Source organism: Alternaria arborescens, assembly GCF_004154835.1.
Source record: "Alternaria arborescens strain FERA 675 chromosome Unknown contig_22, whole genome shotgun sequence".
Taxonomy (NCBI): Eukaryota; Fungi; Ascomycota; class Dothideomycetes; order Pleosporales; family Pleosporaceae; genus Alternaria; species Alternaria arborescens.
The window spans coordinates 299,495-317,184 of NW_021167877.1; the positions used below are offsets into that span (position 1 = coordinate 299,495).

Below are 17,690 nucleotides of genomic sequence, written 5' to 3' on the forward strand. Positions count from 1 at the left end.
AATGCTGTAAGAGAAAGATGGATATTGAAGCATAAAGACGCGCGACAGGTCTTTAGTACTGCTGCCTCTGAATTTCTTAAATTACATACAGGAGATTTCGAGTCTGCGCTAGATCGCGCGTTCCTGGATTCAATAAGAGGCGCCATCAAGGCGAGCTGAGAGCTGGTCATGACGAGAAGTAGAGCATGCAGTGTAGTTTGGTGGCTGTCCGCGCGAAGTCCATTTAGGCATCGGTTTACGGGAACCTCAACCAGACGAACATGTAAGAGCTTCGCGTATTCGAGGTCGATACTAAAATTCTGGAAGTGTTCGATCGGTCTTTGTCGTCTCCCGGCTCTCTTGCTCTGCGCATCAGCTTTTGCATGCTCCCCAGAGTTACCAGCAAGAGCGAGCTGTCCATCGTCAGTCTCGTAAGACCTCAAGCACAAGACACTTCAACCAGATCCATCAGCGGCGCCCAGTTAGCCCAATGCCCAGTGTTTGCGAACCGAATTGGCACTCTGCGACCCCTGCATCACGCGATTCGAGCAAGCGTCGTGACGATGGCTTGATGGGGCTGACAGAAGTTTGGAGGGTTTACGCCCTCAACTGCTAACGGCGCTGCCGAGACACACGTGGAAGCTCCGACCCCGGGTCGAGGCCCGCTTGGCAACCCGCCCCTGTCTCGATTGCCCCTGCATTGAGGGAAACGAAGAGGCTACCTATTCTTCTCAGACTATGAAATTTGTGGTAGCAGCTAAGGTAGGTAAAGTCTGGACTTCTTGGCTGATATCTCAGTATGCACCAGTACGGGATTGCGAGACTAGCGCACGTGATTGACCCGGCGAGGCCGCAAGGCGATTCAATCGTCTACAACAGTCAGCTGCGACCCTCAAGCCATTGCCGCAATTCTTCCTCGTCGCAAGTAAACATGGTTGGCGAGTCAAGTTCGAGCCTCGATTTAGAGATGATGTCCTGCTAGGCTGAGTATACCGTCGAAAATATTACAGGTCGTTCACTCGATCTCGTGGAACTCATTGCTAGGATTATATATGACACGTCAACCAAATTCTTTCACATACGACCATAGGACACTGAAAATTAGGCTTCCCGTCCGCTCAGCCATATACAAGCAGTGTACCGGCGGATTAGTAGTTAGGTGGGTGACCACTAGCGAATCCCCGCTGTTGTATGTTTTTATTTTTGCTAGGGTGTAGAGCGTACAGATCCTTACCTATGCATCAGTTTTTTGCTCCCTTGGGGTAGACCGCCGAGGCACGCGTAGGCAGGGTGCTGGGTCTTGCTCACCATGTGTTCCTGGAGTAAGACTGCAAATGCTAAATCAGATAGGGCATTCTTGACTATGCGGTTCGTGTGTCTTTTCTACCTGTATTGCTTCAAGCACGTTGAAATGGCAGAGCGTGTCGCATCCGACGTACTTGCTCGGCCCGTCGGCAATAAACCGTCGGCAATAACCGCCGCGGTCTTCTTCCGCCACGAAGTCCTTTCAATTACCTCATAATTTCGGGAAAATGAGCCTGCTAACTTCGGCAAACTCGTAGACTTGCAAGCTCGTACAGGTTGTGACTCAGCAAAATATGGATCTGGGGAAGCAAATATCCGGGGTCGTGTTTCTTGCATCCTAACAACATCTTCGGCTTGCGATAAGATGGCAGCTATCGGGCCAGATCCACCGGCTGAGGAGTTCAATCATATAGAAGAGGAGGATTTCAGGCCGACCAAACAAGAAGTATCTGCGACTTTTGATGTGACGCGAGTTGTGTCCATCGAGCCGCCTCCCAATGGCGGATGGGTCGCATGGTCGCAAGTGCTAGGTGGGCACATCATCACCTTCTTTACCTGGGGCTTCATCACATCGTTTGGCATGTTCCAGGCACACTACACTTCGATCGGTCTCTCGACACCCTCCAACATCTCATGGATCGGCGCACTTACCGTCTTCTTCCTACTATCCGTCCCTCTCTGGTCGGGCGCCGCATCGGACACTGGCCATTTCAAACTTGTCTTACGCATGGGCATCGGGTTGTGGCTTGTTGGCATCTTTATGACAAGCATCTGCAAAGAGTATTGGCAATTTGTACTTGCGCAGGGGTTTTGCATTGGGCTTGCAAATGGCTGTATGTTTGTCCCTATGGTCTCCGTTATCTCGACCTACTTCGATGCGACGAAGCGAAGTTTTGCGATCAGTATCACATTATGTGGATCGGGAACAGGGGGTTTGGTAATCCCGATAATGCTCAATAGGCTCATCGATCGCATCGGATTTGGATGGGCGGTAAGGACGTTGGGCTTTATGGCGCTGGTCATGCTGTTGATTGCGGAGCGGCTGCTGAAGAAACGACTGCCGCCAAAAAGCTCGGTGAAGATGCTCGAACCGAGTGAGCTGAAGGATCCAGTGTTTGATCTCTTCGTATGTGATTCGATTCAAAGGTTCAACTACACTATGCTAATTCGCTAAGATCCTTGGATCGGTCTTTTGTTTCGCAGGTCTATGGTTTGCTTTCTTCTACGTAAGTACGATTCAATTTCATCTCTAGTCACATAACTGATCTTTTTCAGATCAATGCGTTCGCCAGAACAACCTTGAGCATGACACTGGAAGAATCAATACCGCTCCTTTTGGTGCTGAACGGCGTCGGCATACCGGGGCGCTTATTGCCTGCGTACATTGCCGATCACTACTGCCGGCCATTGACCATCAGCTTAATCGTCAGCTTTGTCACCGCTCTTCTTCTCTATTGCTGGGCTGCGATCAACTCGACTGCAGGCATGTATGCCTTTGCGGCGCTTTACGGCTTGTTTGCTGCGGGCTTGCAAGCCATGTTTCCTGCAACACTGGCAGATCTGACCTTGGACAACAAGAAGATCGGTACCAGAATGGGCATGGGTTTTGCGCTGTCTAGTTTCGGATGTCTCATTGGAGGTCCTGGTGGAGGAGCATTGGTCGAGGTTGGCAACGGATCCTACTTGTATGGACAGGTGCTTGCTGGTTCGTGCGGCGTATTGGGCTTCACGTGCTTCTTGACTGCAGCGCTGATTCACAAGAAGAAAGCAAAGCAGCTCGATGATGTGTAGAGAAGTATGGTTGCGATTCACCTCCAACTATACCTTTAGTGAAACATGGGTGTTCGTGCCCTCATATACGAATATACATAAAGTGGCCTGTTGGATAGATCACACTTTGAATAGGTGGTGACCAGATCTTGGTGCCTGAGATCTAGCGGGTACATGCGACACTTCGGTCTCAGCATTGACCAGATCAGCGTCCACGTAATGTTCCGAGTAGCCCAGTTAGTACTTTGTATATTAGAGTTGGGCTGATGTTTCCTACCTATACTCACTAGCTGATATCAAACCAATAGTCGAAAACCTGACTTCCAAGGACATGTTGCATTCAGCAAGCAACTCTCCAATGACTGCAAAGTCTACAATGACTAATCCTACCCGCATTCCAGCAACTCTCATACCCTTTTGAATCAAGGTAATTATGATCCTAATGCTCCATGTCGAAATCATGAGTCTCAAATGTAGAATGGGCAACTGCGGGCGTGTAGTCAGGTTTGACTCGCCAGAACAAGTCTTCCGCAAGCCTCGCCCTCAGCAGGAGACACGTAACTCGATCTTAGCTTGGGCGAATGGGCTGCGGATAAGCAAGAAACATTTCGATCGCATCCGCGACAAGCATGGTCAGCCTAAAGCAAATGCGGCTTAAGAGACTGGTACTTTGGCTTTCTAGGACTGAGTCTTTCAACGCACATGATCGCGTTTGGTATCAACAGAGCGAGGAAATTCGGGTGGAATGGCCGTGTCGACTCTTATCAGTCTTTGATAGACGTGCCTGATAAGTTTGTCTAGCTGAAGCATATACTAGCTTTTCAATAGAATGGTACTTCGTAGATTGAATGGAATCCAATCATTGTTGATCCGCCTCAACTTGTCTTTGCATCTTGTGAGTTGTGTATGTGAAGGGGAATTGATGGAAAATAGTAGCAAATTTATCGTAAGAGGTCAGCGCCATATGCGTAGATAGCGCTGATCAGCGGCTGTTTGGAGTGAATAGAGTCGCGACCGGCTTCATCATCTTGTACGTCGCTGTCTCGCCGCTTACAAGCAGTGCTACCATATTGTGCGCCGAGAATGTCCCGCGATAGTATATGAGCCAGCAGGCGTGGGCGTAATGTGTGGTACGGGAAGCTCGCAGTCGCTTCCTAAAGAATAAATAAGCGGAGACGATGCGCAAAGCCTTACCACATGAAGACGCCACACGTGCCGTAGGATCCTTCGGGACGACAACGGGTGTCGCAACAGCGGATCGTATAATACTGTGGCCTTATTCCTAAATTTGAAGTCGAAGCTCAATTTTGTATTTCCCTCACTGTTGCTGTCGACGTGTGCGGTAATCCTGCCCCAATCGGTAGGCCCTTTGTGAACGGATGACAAGCCTCCGTAGACATGGCTTCCAACGGCTTCCTTTCCCTTTCTTTCACCTTAGACCGATGTTGCCATGCGCCAGAGGTCCTCGAGCCATTCTCCCGTTGACGTCCCGCCCCCCAGACTCCTACTCGTCGCGTGAGTCGCCCGCAGCTCCGCGCAGGCCCGGCGGAGCCGTGCACCACATCAGGTTGGAATGAGCAAGGGGCTGCCACTCTGTGATAGCTGCTGGCTCAAAGTTCTTAACCTCGGTCTGCATCAGAGAGACGTGAGAGATGGAAGGCTCAAATGATTGAGAGGTTGTTCCGTTTGACTATACTGGAACAACACACCTGCTGAGCCAAGAGAACATCTTGGAAAGGATAAGTTACACAAGCGCCTACCCCCCCTCACCACTTGAGCGTGAGTATGCGAGGGCAAGCACATGCGGGAAAGGCTGCGAATCTTGGAAGCCAGCCGCCATAGCGTCAACACCGTGGCTATTGATTGGTCAACACCGTTGGATACGAGACGGCTCTTGGCTACTTCCTCTAGCGGCCGCGCCTCTGGTGAGTGGCCGTTGTTCTCTTCGCTGTCCTCGCCACCGGATCGGAAAACGAAACTACCAAGCAGTTCAATTACACTTGAGGAAACAGAAACGAGATCAGGTCGCAGCATCTTCACTCCGTGGCTCTCCGACATTCATGAGGTGGATACCCCGCTTGTGGTCTGATCATGCCAAAAAGGTCGGCAGGTTGCTTTGAGTGCAGGAAGAGGAAAGTACGATGCGACGAGACCAAACCAGAATGCAATACTTGCGTGAGGCGCGGAACAAAATGTCCTGGATACCGGCCGACGCAAGCCTTTATTCTTCATAATTTTGATACACATGGGGAGAAGCCGGCTCTCATCAGAGAGGATGAGAACCGCTACAGATACGCAAATCAAGCTTCGTCAAGCTCAACAGACGCTGAAAATCTTCCAGGAAATGTTCTCGTACGCCGAGAGGACTTGCAAACGGCACCTGTTGATGCGCCTCTTCCCAAGCAGGTCAGCGCAGTTGCCGCCGACAGAATACAGCACCTAGGCACCTTCATTGCGCTATATTTGCCCAGAGCTGAAGGCCCAGCACTGCCGCCTCCGTCAGCCCTAATGCTTGGCTTACCTACTATGCCCGCAAACAGCCCGGTATTGATGGCTGCGATTGATGCATTATCTGCAGCACAATTAGCAGTGAACAACAGAAATCATCCGCTCATCCATCGCTCAAGATCACTTTACGGCACAGCGCTGAGCCAGATGATGCGCGCAATCCAAGATCCAGTCACAGCCTTGAAAGACGAAACGCTGCTATCAACGTATATGCTCACGCTCTATGAAGTAAGATCTGCTCTGCCTTCAGCTTGGGAATAGCTCTAACCTCAAGATAGGTTTTTGTGGGTGTCACACAAGGCCATGGATTCTTTTACCATGTTCAAGGCCTGTTGCATTTGTTAAGGCAGCGTGGGCCAGCTTCTTTCGAGAGCCGATTGAGCATGCAGATCTTCCATGCCATACGGTACAACTCGGTACGACGAACAATCTCGTTCGGTGTTGTGCAATCCTGCTGATTTCTTCTAGTTGAGTATCGGCTATCACATGCGGAAGGCCTCGATGTTGGACAGCCCAGAATGGCTGGCGGTGACAGCCAAAGCGGCCAAAGTGGATCCATATGTTGCTCTGAACGATATCTGTATACACATCCCACGACTTCTAGAGCGTACAGACAAAATTGCTAGGCCAGGGTGCCCACAAGAAGAGGTAGATACTCTTATCGAGGACTCACAACAAGTCGCAAATCGTGCTTTCGAGTGGCTCTCGACTTTTGAAAGAAACGGTCCGCGATACGACATGGTAGACATAGCATCGATGGAAGGCTTTTTGCATATCTGCGCAGACCGCGTGTTCGATCCGGTATTCTACTTCCATTATTTCGGCGCTGGCATCTGCTACTTGATCTACAATATGAGCATGTTGATCATGCAAGGAAACACATTCAAGCTCCTCCGTCAGCATCGACAACTCGATATAAAGCAACTTTACATGTGGGACCGGCAACTCAGCAGCTATGCAGATTCAATCTGTCGGAGTGTACCGTACAATTGTCGACCCGTTACCGGATATACTGCGAAGTTTGGATCGTTAACCCCGCTTATGGTTGCGAGGAAGTACTATGAGATGAAGGGAGCTCAAACTGAAGCAGCGTGGTGCGGCAAGGTCTATATGGGCGCAAGAGTACCAGAGCTGTATCAAGCGCCGATAGCTTTGGAGCCATTTGAAGAGGTCAAGAAGACTGTGCAGGGTAATCCGCGATTCATATGAAGCGCCGCGTTTTCGTGATGCAAGAAAATATATAAACGACACTGTACTTCTCATCCCGCTTCGTCAAACCTCTCATTCTTCTCCGGTGACTGTTCCCACAAGTTACGCACCAGTCATTCCAACAAGTTTTGCTAACTGTAGCGAGCTTACCGTGGTGGTCACACTGCAGAGTACACTCAAGCCATGCTAATCCCTTCTCGCTTACGAGTACTAGATGATGTGTCTACATTGGGAACATACACTGTCCAATGTTACAAAAACATAGATTAGGACAACTTTCTATCGCTGAACCATGTCGGATTCTAGTGAAGTAAAAGTGATTACAGTGAGATTTTATTCCCACATCCTTGTTTTACTAAGAAGAACTTGATCTACTTAGCCCTGGATTTCGGTAACCAACTTTCCAGTGTTGCCACCCTGGAAAAGCATCATCCAAGTCTTGGGCACATCCTCAAACTTGGTCTTAACTACAGTCTCGGTCTCAGGTCCAACCTGAATCTTGCCCTCCTTGACTCCCTTGATCAACTCTGGTACAATCTGTCCAGCCCTGCCAGACTCCAAAGCGTCGATAACAATGAATCCCTTGACCTCAATTCGGTTGCTGATAATCTCGAACCAGTTCTTCACACCACTGTCACCCATGGAGTTGTATGTTGCAACAGCACCACAAGCAGCAATGCGTCCGTGGCGCTTCATGCGACCAAGCATAAGCGACAAGATATCTCCACCGACATTGTCGAAGTAGACCTCCACGTATCCTTCTGTAGCCTTGATCAAGTCCTTTTCAAAAGAAGCGGCCTTGTAGTCAACGCAGATATCCGCGCCGAGACTCTCGACCCAGCGGCACTTCTTTTCACCACCCGCGATACCAATGACGCGTTTGCATCCGAGCACGTTCTTGGCGAGTTGCACGACCATCGATCCAGTAGCGCCTGCAGCTCCAGAAACGACGACGGTGTCGGCGGCGGTAGCACGCGCAATGTCAATGAGACCGTAGTACGCGGTTAGACCAGTTCCGCCAAGTGCTCCGACAAAGTGTGTGGGACGAATACCGGCGCTCTCATCGGCTTGAATGGGGCGGACCTCTTTGGCGGAGACAACGGCATACTCGGTCCAGCCGAAGGTGCCCATGACGAGTTGACCCTTGGGCAGGCTGTCGGTGCTAGATTCGACGATCTCGGCGATGGCAAAGGAACGCATGATGTCGCCCTCGTTTACTGGTGGAACGTAGAGGCGCTCAGGGTCCATGTCTTTTTGAATCCATCTGGCATGATGTTTAGCTCAATTTCTCTAGATATATTTACTGCTGAGCATACCCTCTTTGCGCTGGGTCATTTGAGAAGTAGAGTATCTTGATGAGGACCTGGTCAGCGCTTGGGGTTGGGAGGTCGACGGTCTTGAGCTCAAAGGTCGCGTCCTTGCCCTCGATGACGGGGTCGTTGACCGGCGGGTTGGCAAGAACCCATTGGCGTGTCTGTTGGCCTGGCATATCTATAGCTCTTTATATCCTTGTCTTCTCTATGTGATTAGGTAGATGTAATATCTATGTATTGATGATGCTTGTGATGGAGAAGAAGTGTGTATAGCAGGGACGAGAAGCGGTCAACCCCATCTTTAAGTACAACCAAAGCTAAACAGTCTCGAAGCTGCGGTGGGGTCTCCCAAATCTTCCACGTAGATCCTGGACATCATAGGCCTAGACGTAAGAGACGTGTAAGGACGTGCTAGTTCTACTTAGTAATTGGCATAGAGTCAATTACTTAGTGTAGAAATGTTCGCGGCGAACCTCGGCTCCTTCTAGTCTCCAGTTTTCGCACTCTGGCGTAACGTGTCCATTGCAGTTTCATGGTAGTCGATCCGCTTTTCGTCCGACGCATTTGGGAGATGGTCCATTCAGTTGAAATGATGATTCAAAAGCGCAGTCGGAGAGACACACATTCATTGTTGATCGAGGGGATGGCGGGGTAGCTTGGAGCTTCACACATTCCAGGCACAAGCATGTGGCAAGTGGGGCGCGTGTACATGACTCGCGCCTGATGCATCATGTTCGATGTTATAACAACATGGATCTATCTGCACCTGCTTGGCTTGATTGGGCTCACAATGAACTCTTCACCACTTACCACCCTTGCCCTTCTTCTTATTCTTTCCCTTGTCTGCACCACCCTTCTTCTCTTGAGCGGCCGGTGTGCCCTTGTCATTCTCCACAACACCACCCTGGGTGAGGCCTTCTGCCCTTTTCTTTCCTTTCCTACCCTTGGGACGGTAGTAGCTCCTATCACGCATTGGAAGCCATCGTTCGGGGTCCATCTTCTTACCCTCGACATAGTCCTTTGGCATTCTCGACTTGCGCAACCTCTTCGACTTGGCCGGTACCTCCTTATTGGGCGCAAGGCTACGTTTCCTTGACTCCGCTCCGAGGTTGACTGATGTGAGGGTGCCAAGTGGAACACCTGCATTCTCAAGCTCAACTGCGTCGATATCAGAAACCAGACGATTGGCTTCTGGCAAGTAAGCCAGGAGGTCTGCAGGTATTGATGATGGGTCTGTGATGCTATATGCGGCTACAAGACCAGCGATAGAAGCCCGGTCTTCGTTATCTTGGTCATATAAGCCCTGGAAGATCTCTCCTGCAGTTTTGACGTTGTCGGGGTTATGGGTGTCGAGAAGTGCTGTGCCAGCAGCGACCATCAAAGACTTGGATGGCGCTTCCGTTTTCGACTTGTGAGGTTTCCGCCAGTACTCAGCTGCCTTTGCTAACTCGTTCTTCGAAGCGCCTGGTCGACCTTGCTGTGCATATAGCGACACAAGTGCAGCAACAAGTCCTGGTGCAAAACGGACGTCTAAATCGGATGCTGAGCCACTCTGTTCCAATCGCTTGAAAAATGATTCTAGCAAATGTGTCGCAGCGGCATAGTTGTTTGTGATAACGTACAAGTGCGTTATCGTGAGTATGAGACCCACGTCAGCTGGCCTCTTTTCTAGCAATGGTACGATCTCCTTCAATGCAGCTTTCTCGGTGTCTGCATTCCTTGCGTGAGCTGCCGCATTCAACACTGCTGCCATGTTGACGGCAGGAGACAGAGATGGTGCAGGCGACGCGGAGATGACCTTCTCAGTCGAAGATGCAACGCCCGCGACCTTCTGCGACAGCAATGCCATAACGTATTCATCTTGTCGTAGAATGTTGGACTGGTGGGAGAAATGCTGATCGGTAACGGGAGGTTGCGGCGATGCGTGGAAGAGACGATGGGAGAGGTAAGGGTTTGAGTGCTCTTTGGAGGCGGCGATGCTGTTGACCTGGGCAATGTAGCGGGTCGAGAGTTCCTTGATGCTATTGTTGTTAGTGGTTATTCTGAGCTTGTGACGGACGTCTTACTCTGCAAAAGGAATCTTGGTGGCCAGTTCCTCGGCCTCGTCAATCTTGCCCAGTTGTGTCAGGACATAGACTTGCTGAACAGTAATTGGCAGTAACTCGGCCTGTTTCTCTTCTTCGCTAAGGTCCGAGAGTGCATTGCACAGATCCTTCGCGCGCTTGAGACACACTTGGGCTTGTCCAAACTCATTGCGGGATATGCTGCCGCATGCCGCATTGAAGGCCGTTTCGAAGACTTCTAGATCTTCACGTGTGGGCTGCTTCTTTTGCGCGAGCTCGCCTTGCCCAGTCCATTCCAGTTGTGCGTCTACAGCCCCCGAGTTGATGCGAATATCGTACTCTTCGCTTTCGACGTTTTGGTCTGCGAGTTCCTTGTAAATCTTGGTGGCCTGCGCAAAGTTCTCGGATCGGTATGCCTGGCAGCCAGGTGTCAGCTATGTGCATGCTTCAGATGCCTTCCGGTACATACGGCCTGAGCAAGCATGTGCTTCATCCCCCGACCTGCATCTGAACCCGCGGCTGTGGCCACTTCCACAGCCTTTGCTGCATTACCAGTCTTGTAGAGCGCATATGCGTACTCGAACCGCGCCTTCTCCTGCAACTCTTGCGCCCCCTCAAACACCTCTAATGCATCCTGATAACGGTCCAAGTGCAGCAATGCTACCGCTTTTGTGTGCTGCGCGTCCAGATCGCCTTTGGACTTCTTGAGCGCCGCATTGGTGGCCTTTAGCACTTCGTCGTGGTCGTCGATGGTGGCTTGCGCAAGCAGCGAGGAGAGGGATTTGGTCGATGCGGCCATTGTCGATTCGCGCTTTATCTTCCACCCATCAGAAGGCTGCGCAGACGTTCGGAGAGTAGTGATGGGCGCTGGTGGGGAGATTGCGGAGGTCTTGGTGAAGGCACGCGGGGATCTGAGGTGGGATGGTGCAAGCTCGCCTAAGACCCTAAGTTCCGATGGCTTGGATTCGTAGTAGGGCTGACGGCTAACGAGCATTGTCATTCAACACCAAGTGCTCGGGGTCCAAAGCGACAGGCTATTCACATGGGATTACCGCAGGTGGTTCTCTCCATCGATGCACGATTTATACCATGGCAAAAGTGTCAAGCGATATCTTTTAGTACATTAAATCTACCTCCTTTTTGTGCTTTGAAAATGCTTTCTACAGAGTACGCAATGCTCTAAATCATGCACTCCCCTCCTTGTATGCCGAAAGATCATGACTGCAGCCAAAGCCGATCCCTGCATGCTTTCGAAAGTTGAACGCCACCTAAACCTGAACGCCAGTGCTATGTGATCAATCAGTTGACATCTTCAAATTCATCCTCTTCGCTCTCATCACCACCATTCGACGCGGCTGGAGTTGCTGCAGCTGGTGTTGCAGCAGCCGAAGGCGTAGGGGCAGCGGACGATTCCAGCTTGACACGTTTTGCATCCGGGAGAGCGCTGGGAGTGCCCACGTCAACGTCTTCAAACTCATCCTCATCCTCGTCCTCCTCGTCATCGTCCTCTTCCTGCTCCTTCCTGCGGCGCTCGGCCTCGATCTGGGCAAAGACAGCATCGAGGTTTTGGTTAGTGGCCACGCTATCTCCTGGCTCGGTTTTGATACTGGGAGTGTCTACTCCATCTGCTTCTCGCTTCACACTTGTCGTGTTTCCTGCTGCGTCTTTGATAACAGTTGACTTGGTATGCCAAGAAGGAAGCTGATTCTGCAAAGACATCTTTTCCTGGCGCGCCCTGTCTGCCGCTCGTTGTTTCTCGTTCTCCTCCGCGCTCGAACCGATCTGAACGTTGATCTTCTCCGGGCCCGTATCGATACCCTTGACGGCAGTCGGGCGTGAGACAGTTTCGATAACCTCGACCTGCGTGCCAGGGTCCACATTCCTATCGCGAGGAAGCTCGATCCTCTCGCTGATGATGTCTGGCGGTTCCAGATTGGGAAGATTACCCATGTCCTGGATTTTCGACATCATCTCGATTAGCGGTCCGAACAGCTTGTTGAACTTGGCTGGAGTGTCGTCGACGTCGTCTGCTTGAACGTCCTGGTCGATTTCGTCCAGTCGAAAGCCGCATCTGGCGCAAATGAAACCACTGTCATCTGGCCCAGGATTGTCATCGGGATGGTCAAGCGCCTGCATGGTGGTGTACGTGGACTTGCATCGCAAGCATTTGAATTCGGGTTTTTCGGTCGTGGGTTTCGCGTCCCTTTTGATGCCCTCGTCAATCTTATGAATCTTGTACTTGACCGAGTCGACGGCGCGGCGCCAGTCGATGTAGAAGAATTCTCTGCTTGATGCCTTGTTTGCACCCTGGCGCAGGACATGCTGAGTATACGAAGAACACAGCCCGGCCTCCCTAAGCTTACCCGCAACCTTACTAACATGTTTCGAGTTCTTGCCTGCATCGAGAATAATGGTCATATCGGCCACGGGAAGTGCGCCGTGGTAGCAGAGGGCGTCCATAATGACGATGTGCTCCGTCTCGTAAAACATACGGACTACTGTCCTTAACAACTGCTTCACTGCTTGTACAGGATCCCCTCCGTTCTTCTCTACAGAGTCCTTCATTGCTGCGCCCATGGCCGCGGTTGTAGAGGGTTACGTTCAGGTCTTGCTCGAACGGCGGCTGAGGAGATGCGGTGGGCGCGGACGGCTTTCTTCGAATGCGCCAGACTAGATCGCAGACAGGGCGCGAGACTCGAAACGGATTTGTACGTATCAGGCGAGGCGCATTCTTTTCTACTTTGTGTTATGTCTGTCCGCGCGCGAGTTGACGCGACAATGGGGTGCTGCTGTAGGAGAAAAGGTGAGATTACAAAAGATACAACAGGCAGACACGACTGAACCATAGTTCCAGCACTAAGCGGTGGCTCGGGCGGTGAAGCGTACCTGCCGCGCCAAGCCTACAGCTCCGAGAAAATGGAAACCACGACCCCACAATTTACCTTCACTTGCAGCTACAGCTATCCTTTGTAATCCTACCGCCTCATGACCGGTAGCTTTGAATACTTGAAGAAGCTGGTCACACGTCTTTCGCGACCATGTCTGACAACGAAGGCCCTCGCCACGACAACAATTCGTCGAATCGCGACCGAGGCGACAAGAAGCGCAAATGGGCCGACAAAGATCGCAGAAATGCTTCGAGGGGAGGTGGTGGACGGCACCAGCATGGAAGCCGTCCGAATAAGAAGAGAAATATGGGGCGTAAGGAACATCAGTGAGCAGCTACCGGTCGGTTCAACGCCCGTCTCTAACTAAGCAAGCTCCACACAATTAGACCGACGAGATCGCAACCTCGAACAACAAGCCAAATATAAGGAGCAAGAAGAGAAGGGTGAAGATAGACCAGCTCTGCCTGCTGCCTTCCCTGCCGAGGAGGTTGAGGCAGAAGAGCGCAGGCCGAAACGCAAAGTCGCAGTCATGATCGGCTACTCAGGCACTGGCTACAAGGGCATGCAGATCGACTACAAACAAAAGACCATCGAAGGCGATCTATTCAACGCTTTTGTCGCAGCCGGTGCCATATCCAAGGCAAACGCATCAGACCCCAAGAAATCGTCTCTCGTCCGTTGCGCGCGTACCGATAAGGGCGTTCATGCTGCAGGCAATATTGTATCGTTGAAGTTGATCATCGAAGAGGAAGACATCGTTGATAAGATCAACAGCCATCTACCTGACCAGATCAGGGTTTGGGGCATCCAACGAACTATCGGCTCATTCAGCTGTTCCCAAGCATGCGCCTCTCGATGGTACGAATACTTGATTCCGACACACTCATTCCTCCCGCCGCATCCTTCGAGCTACTTAGGAAAGAAGTTGGAAGAGTACGCGGAGAAAGAGAACGATGTTGAGGGCTATCGGAAGAGACAGGCCGAGGTCGCCAATTTCTGGCCTGAGGTGGAGGAGAAACACATTAAACCCATCTTGGACTCACTTGACGACTCAATACGACCACTGGTGCTAGAGGCACTTTACAATGTCGATGTGATTGATGCGCCGCCTGGCGGAGATCGCATAGTCGATGCCTCCATCGAGCATATCGAGCGCAAGACCAAGGAAGAGAAGTCTGCGGATACTGCGATGGTGGACGGAGGCGACGTTACTCCTAGCGAACAGACCGCAAACGAAGTCAAAGAAGCCATCGATACGATACAACAAAACGAACCTAGCATTACCCTCGACAGCTCCACGGACGGTTCCCGTCCTCTCCCTGAAGGTGTCGTCAACCAACCCGTCCTCGAAGAAGCCATCAAAGCCCTAAAGAGGGCGTATCTAGACGTGAAGAAGGCTTACCGCATCTCCCCCGAGCGACAGGCCCGAGTCCAAGCTGCACTCGACAATTACCTCGGAACTCACCGCTACCACAACTACACCGTGCACAAGAAGTACAACGACAAGTCCGCCCAGCGCTATATCAAGAGCTTCAAAGTCGCACCTAAGCCTATCATCATCAACGATACCGAGTGGTTGAGTTTAAAGGTACACGGTCAGAGTTTTATGATGCACCAAATCCGTAAGATGGTTGGTATGGCTGCGTTGACGGTACGATGCGGTACCGACCCTGAAATCATGGAAAAGAGCTTCGGTAACGAGGTTGTCCGGATACCCAAGGCTCCCGGCCTGGGCCTGTTGCTCGAGAGGCCCGTGTTTGAGTCGTACAATGCAAAGTCAGCTAAGCAGCATGGACGCGATCCCATTGATTTCGAGAGGTACAACGACAAGATTGAGGCTTTCAAAGAAAAGGAGATTTATCAGCGTATCTTCCGTGAAGAGGCAGAGGGCAATCAGTGAGTATTATTCTGATTCAAGTCACTATCGATAGCTTCTAACTATGGATAGGTTCAACACGTTCTTCACGCATTTGGACAACTACAAAGATCCACAATTTCTTTACTTGACCTCCGGCGGCATCGAAGCCACAAAGAGGAAGCGTGAAGACAAGTCTACACAACAAAAGTACGAAGAAGACTCTGAAGATGAGAATGCCAGTGGTGGCGAAGGTTAGTCGACAACATTGGTAGTGAGGATGATGTGATACCCCATATACATGGATGGTTTTATGAATTGTCTGGGCATGGGAACCATGAAAGTGTATCACTACGACTCCAGAAGAGAATCGCGTCGTCTCAGGTACGAAATCATCATGTACCCTATGGTAGCACGACGCTGTGGTCATCGTACCAGATCGATAGAATTTATTCCCTTATAGATGTCGAGACGACTTAGACGTGGTATAACGTAATTCCGATACACAAGAACGCCTTGCTTGACCATCGTATAGCCTTGTAACGAAAGCGCTTCACAGACCCTTGCCCTCGAGATACTCCTGCACTCTCTCCAGAAGCTCTGCTTTCTTACCCCCAATGCTCTGACCCCTTGCGCTGAGCCATTGCTTCAGCACAGCAACTGTTTGCTTGCTGATCTTTCCACTATTGTTCAGATCCGCCATTTGCTGATCAGTCATACCATCTTCTTCCTCCCCACCGTCTTCAGCTTTGACCATTGGTTCTTTCTTGACTCTCTTAGCGGCTGGCTTATCCTCACCATCTGCACCGCCGCCCGGGCGTTTCTTTGCTGTAGGCTTAGTGCGGTGAGCTAGTGCGGACTTTTGCTGTTGTGCGTATGCTTCTTCGAATTCTTTGCCATAGTCTTCAATGTACTCACCGCACCGCTTGTCAATTTGCTTGTAACGAGGAATGGTTTTGTCTTCGGGCTGGACCGGTAGTTCTTCTTCGAGGGCCAGCGCTTGTAAGATGCGGTAGAACCATTGCAAATCTGGATTAGGGTATCTGGAAGGATCGTATATGCCTTTGGGTAGTTGAAGTTGCTCGATGATGAGGCGCATCTTGTCGGTCAGCGCATCCGTGGTCTTGAGGGGTTGCTCCGGTGGTGTTGGAAATTGCCGAATATCGTCTGCGAAGGGGAGGGGTACGAGCCAAAGTCCCGGTGGCATTAATTGCTCGCCTTCTTCATTCGTTCTCTCCTCCCCGGGGATGAGAGCTGCAAGCGTGGGTGCGGCGTTGCGGCGCGGAATGAACCATACCAAGCCCATCTTTTGAGATTTCAGCAATTTTTGCTGTAAGGCTGAGAAGACACGGGTTGAACCAATGTAATCTGCTTCTGAGGGGTAGATGAGGGTTGATTTGTTCGTGTTGGCCCAGATAGGAACGCTGGAAATGGGCTTGAAGCCAATAATTCGAATTACAGGCTCGCCAAAACATTGCCGTATCTGTGTGATCTCTTCGGGCGTGAAGGTGATTGCATCGCCGCCAAACTTGTATGCTTTCCGCAGCTCGGCTTTCTCAATGGCTCGGGCTGATTCGTTTGCCATCTGTGTGGTTGTCGACACCGCGATCTGCGGCTTTTCACCGCCAACCCATACGTAGCAAGACTTGACATGTTCCTGACGTTTGATAAGGATGTATCCCTTTACACCAATACGGAGATCGGGACCAAGCTCCATGGGTAATGAGAATAGAGCGCGGCGGGGTGCGGCTTTGGAATTGATGGAAGCGATGAGTTGCTTGAGAAGAGATATGCCTTCGCCGCTCTTCGCAACTTTGGTAGTCGACGGTATGGCAATGGGCGCGTCAGGATCTGATGGTGATGTTGGGTACACGAGGTCATCATAGAAACGCGATCGATCGAAGGTATGGTCTGGTTGCGATATGGGGAATAAGTCGATAGTACAACCAAGATCGTATAAGTCGCGAGCCCGTGTGACCGCTGTGTCCTTGTCTGCTTTTACCTTGACTGGGTAGTCGTTGTCTGTCACTAGAAACAAGCGTCTAGACGAAAAGTTGGGCGCTTTTGTAGTGAAGATTTGGTTTGCGCAGAACAGCACAGTTGCCATGCTGGCACCGTCCTTGGTTGGCTTCAGTATCTCTTCAGCCTCTTCTTCATTCTCCACCATATCTCTGAGCCTCTTGACATCCTGAGCTGATGGCACGTCAAGGTCTGCAAGTAGATAGCAGTTTTGGAACGTGTTGTCACCGTCCTTCAAGTCTGTCTTCTCAGTGCCAAATAATAGTATACCCATCATGTCGTTTGGGTTCGAGATGATTCGTTGCTGCATTAACTGATAGGCACATTTCAGAGCAGCGGATGTCGGGGAATCGCGCTCAGCTTTCTTGTCCTCTGATTTGGGGGGTTTCTCAAGCATAGTTGGGCTAACGTCGATGGCGAACAGGACGGCATCTTTGATTGTCTTGTAACTCTATGAATCGTTAGTGACACCACCGAGTATCAAAGCCGCATTGAGCGTACAGAGTCGTCAATCTCCTCCTCTTCATCTTCTTCTTCGCCTGGCCGATTGTCTTGTGGTGCCGCCATGATGCGACAGTCGCGTTTGGCTCGAGTAACGTTTGGTTGTTGTAGTAGAAGGGTAAAAGCTCAACAGGGCGACAGTGTGATTAGCATTGGGCTTCGGAGACTCCTAGGAATCATGGGACGAAGTAGCCCAGGCAGGCAATCATAAGTCGGTGCGGCGCGCGGGACAACGACGTAGCATGGTAGGCAGCAGGGTGGGAACGCGACACTAGCTCCA

At 51.0% G+C, this 17,690-nt stretch overlaps 7 protein-coding genes across 7 annotated transcripts; 3 read left to right on the forward strand and 4 right to left on the reverse strand.

The window, feature by feature from the left end:
- Positions 1 to 1,648: 1,648 nt before the first annotated feature.
- AA0111_g8666 (hypothetical protein) lies at positions 1,649 to 3,075 on the forward strand (the record flags this gene model as incomplete). Its single annotated transcript, XM_028655138.1, has 3 exons — positions 1,649 to 2,410; positions 2,460 to 2,510; positions 2,560 to 3,075. The coding sequence occupies 3 exons, from the start codon at positions 1,649 to 1,651 to the stop codon at positions 3,073 to 3,075; spliced, it is 1,329 nt and encodes a 442-aa protein (XP_028503853.1).
- Positions 3,076 to 5,145: 2,070 nt separating this feature from the next.
- Positions 5,146 to 6,771, forward strand: AA0111_g8667 (hypothetical protein; the record flags this gene model as incomplete). Its single annotated transcript, XM_028655139.1, has 3 exons — positions 5,146 to 5,790; positions 5,841 to 5,978; positions 6,031 to 6,771. The coding sequence occupies 3 exons, from the start codon at positions 5,146 to 5,148 to the stop codon at positions 6,769 to 6,771; spliced, it is 1,524 nt and encodes a 507-aa protein (XP_028503854.1).
- A 375-nt stretch (positions 6,772 to 7,146) lies between these two features.
- On the reverse strand, positions 7,147 to 8,260 carry AA0111_g8668 (hypothetical protein; the record flags this gene model as incomplete). Its single annotated transcript, XM_028655140.1, has 2 exons — positions 7,147 to 8,035; positions 8,088 to 8,260. 2 exons carry the CDS (start codon positions 8,258 to 8,260, stop codon positions 7,147 to 7,149), a joined length of 1,062 nt encoding a protein of 353 aa, XP_028503847.1.
- Positions 8,261 to 8,883: 623 nt separating this feature from the next.
- On the reverse strand, positions 8,884 to 11,141 carry AA0111_g8669 (hypothetical protein; the record flags this gene model as incomplete). The annotated part of the gene is made up of 3 exons (XM_028655141.1): positions 8,884 to 10,105; positions 10,151 to 10,563; positions 10,617 to 11,141. 3 exons carry the CDS (start codon positions 11,139 to 11,141, stop codon positions 8,884 to 8,886), a joined length of 2,160 nt encoding a protein of 719 aa, XP_028503848.1.
- A 305-nt stretch (positions 11,142 to 11,446) lies between these two features.
- On the reverse strand, positions 11,447 to 12,724 carry AA0111_g8670 (hypothetical protein; the record flags this gene model as incomplete). The annotated part of the gene is made up of 1 exon (XM_028655143.1): positions 11,447 to 12,724. The coding sequence occupies one exon, from the start codon at positions 12,722 to 12,724 to the stop codon at positions 11,447 to 11,449; it is 1,278 nt and encodes a 425-aa protein (XP_028503710.1).
- A 461-nt stretch (positions 12,725 to 13,185) lies between these two features.
- AA0111_g8671 (hypothetical protein) lies at positions 13,186 to 15,149 on the forward strand (the record flags this gene model as incomplete). The annotated part of the gene is made up of 3 exons (XM_028655144.1): positions 13,186 to 13,348; positions 13,422 to 14,931; positions 14,984 to 15,149. 3 exons carry the CDS (start codon positions 13,186 to 13,188, stop codon positions 15,147 to 15,149), a joined length of 1,839 nt encoding a protein of 612 aa, XP_028503709.1.
- A 294-nt stretch (positions 15,150 to 15,443) lies between these two features.
- On the reverse strand, positions 15,444 to 17,476 carry AA0111_g8672 (ATP-dependent DNA helicase II subunit 1; the record flags this gene model as incomplete). The annotated part of the gene is made up of 2 exons (XM_028655145.1): positions 15,444 to 17,360; positions 17,411 to 17,476. 2 exons carry the CDS (start codon positions 17,474 to 17,476, stop codon positions 15,444 to 15,446), a joined length of 1,983 nt encoding a protein of 660 aa, XP_028503712.1.
- Positions 17,477 to 17,690: the final 214 nt, after the last annotated feature.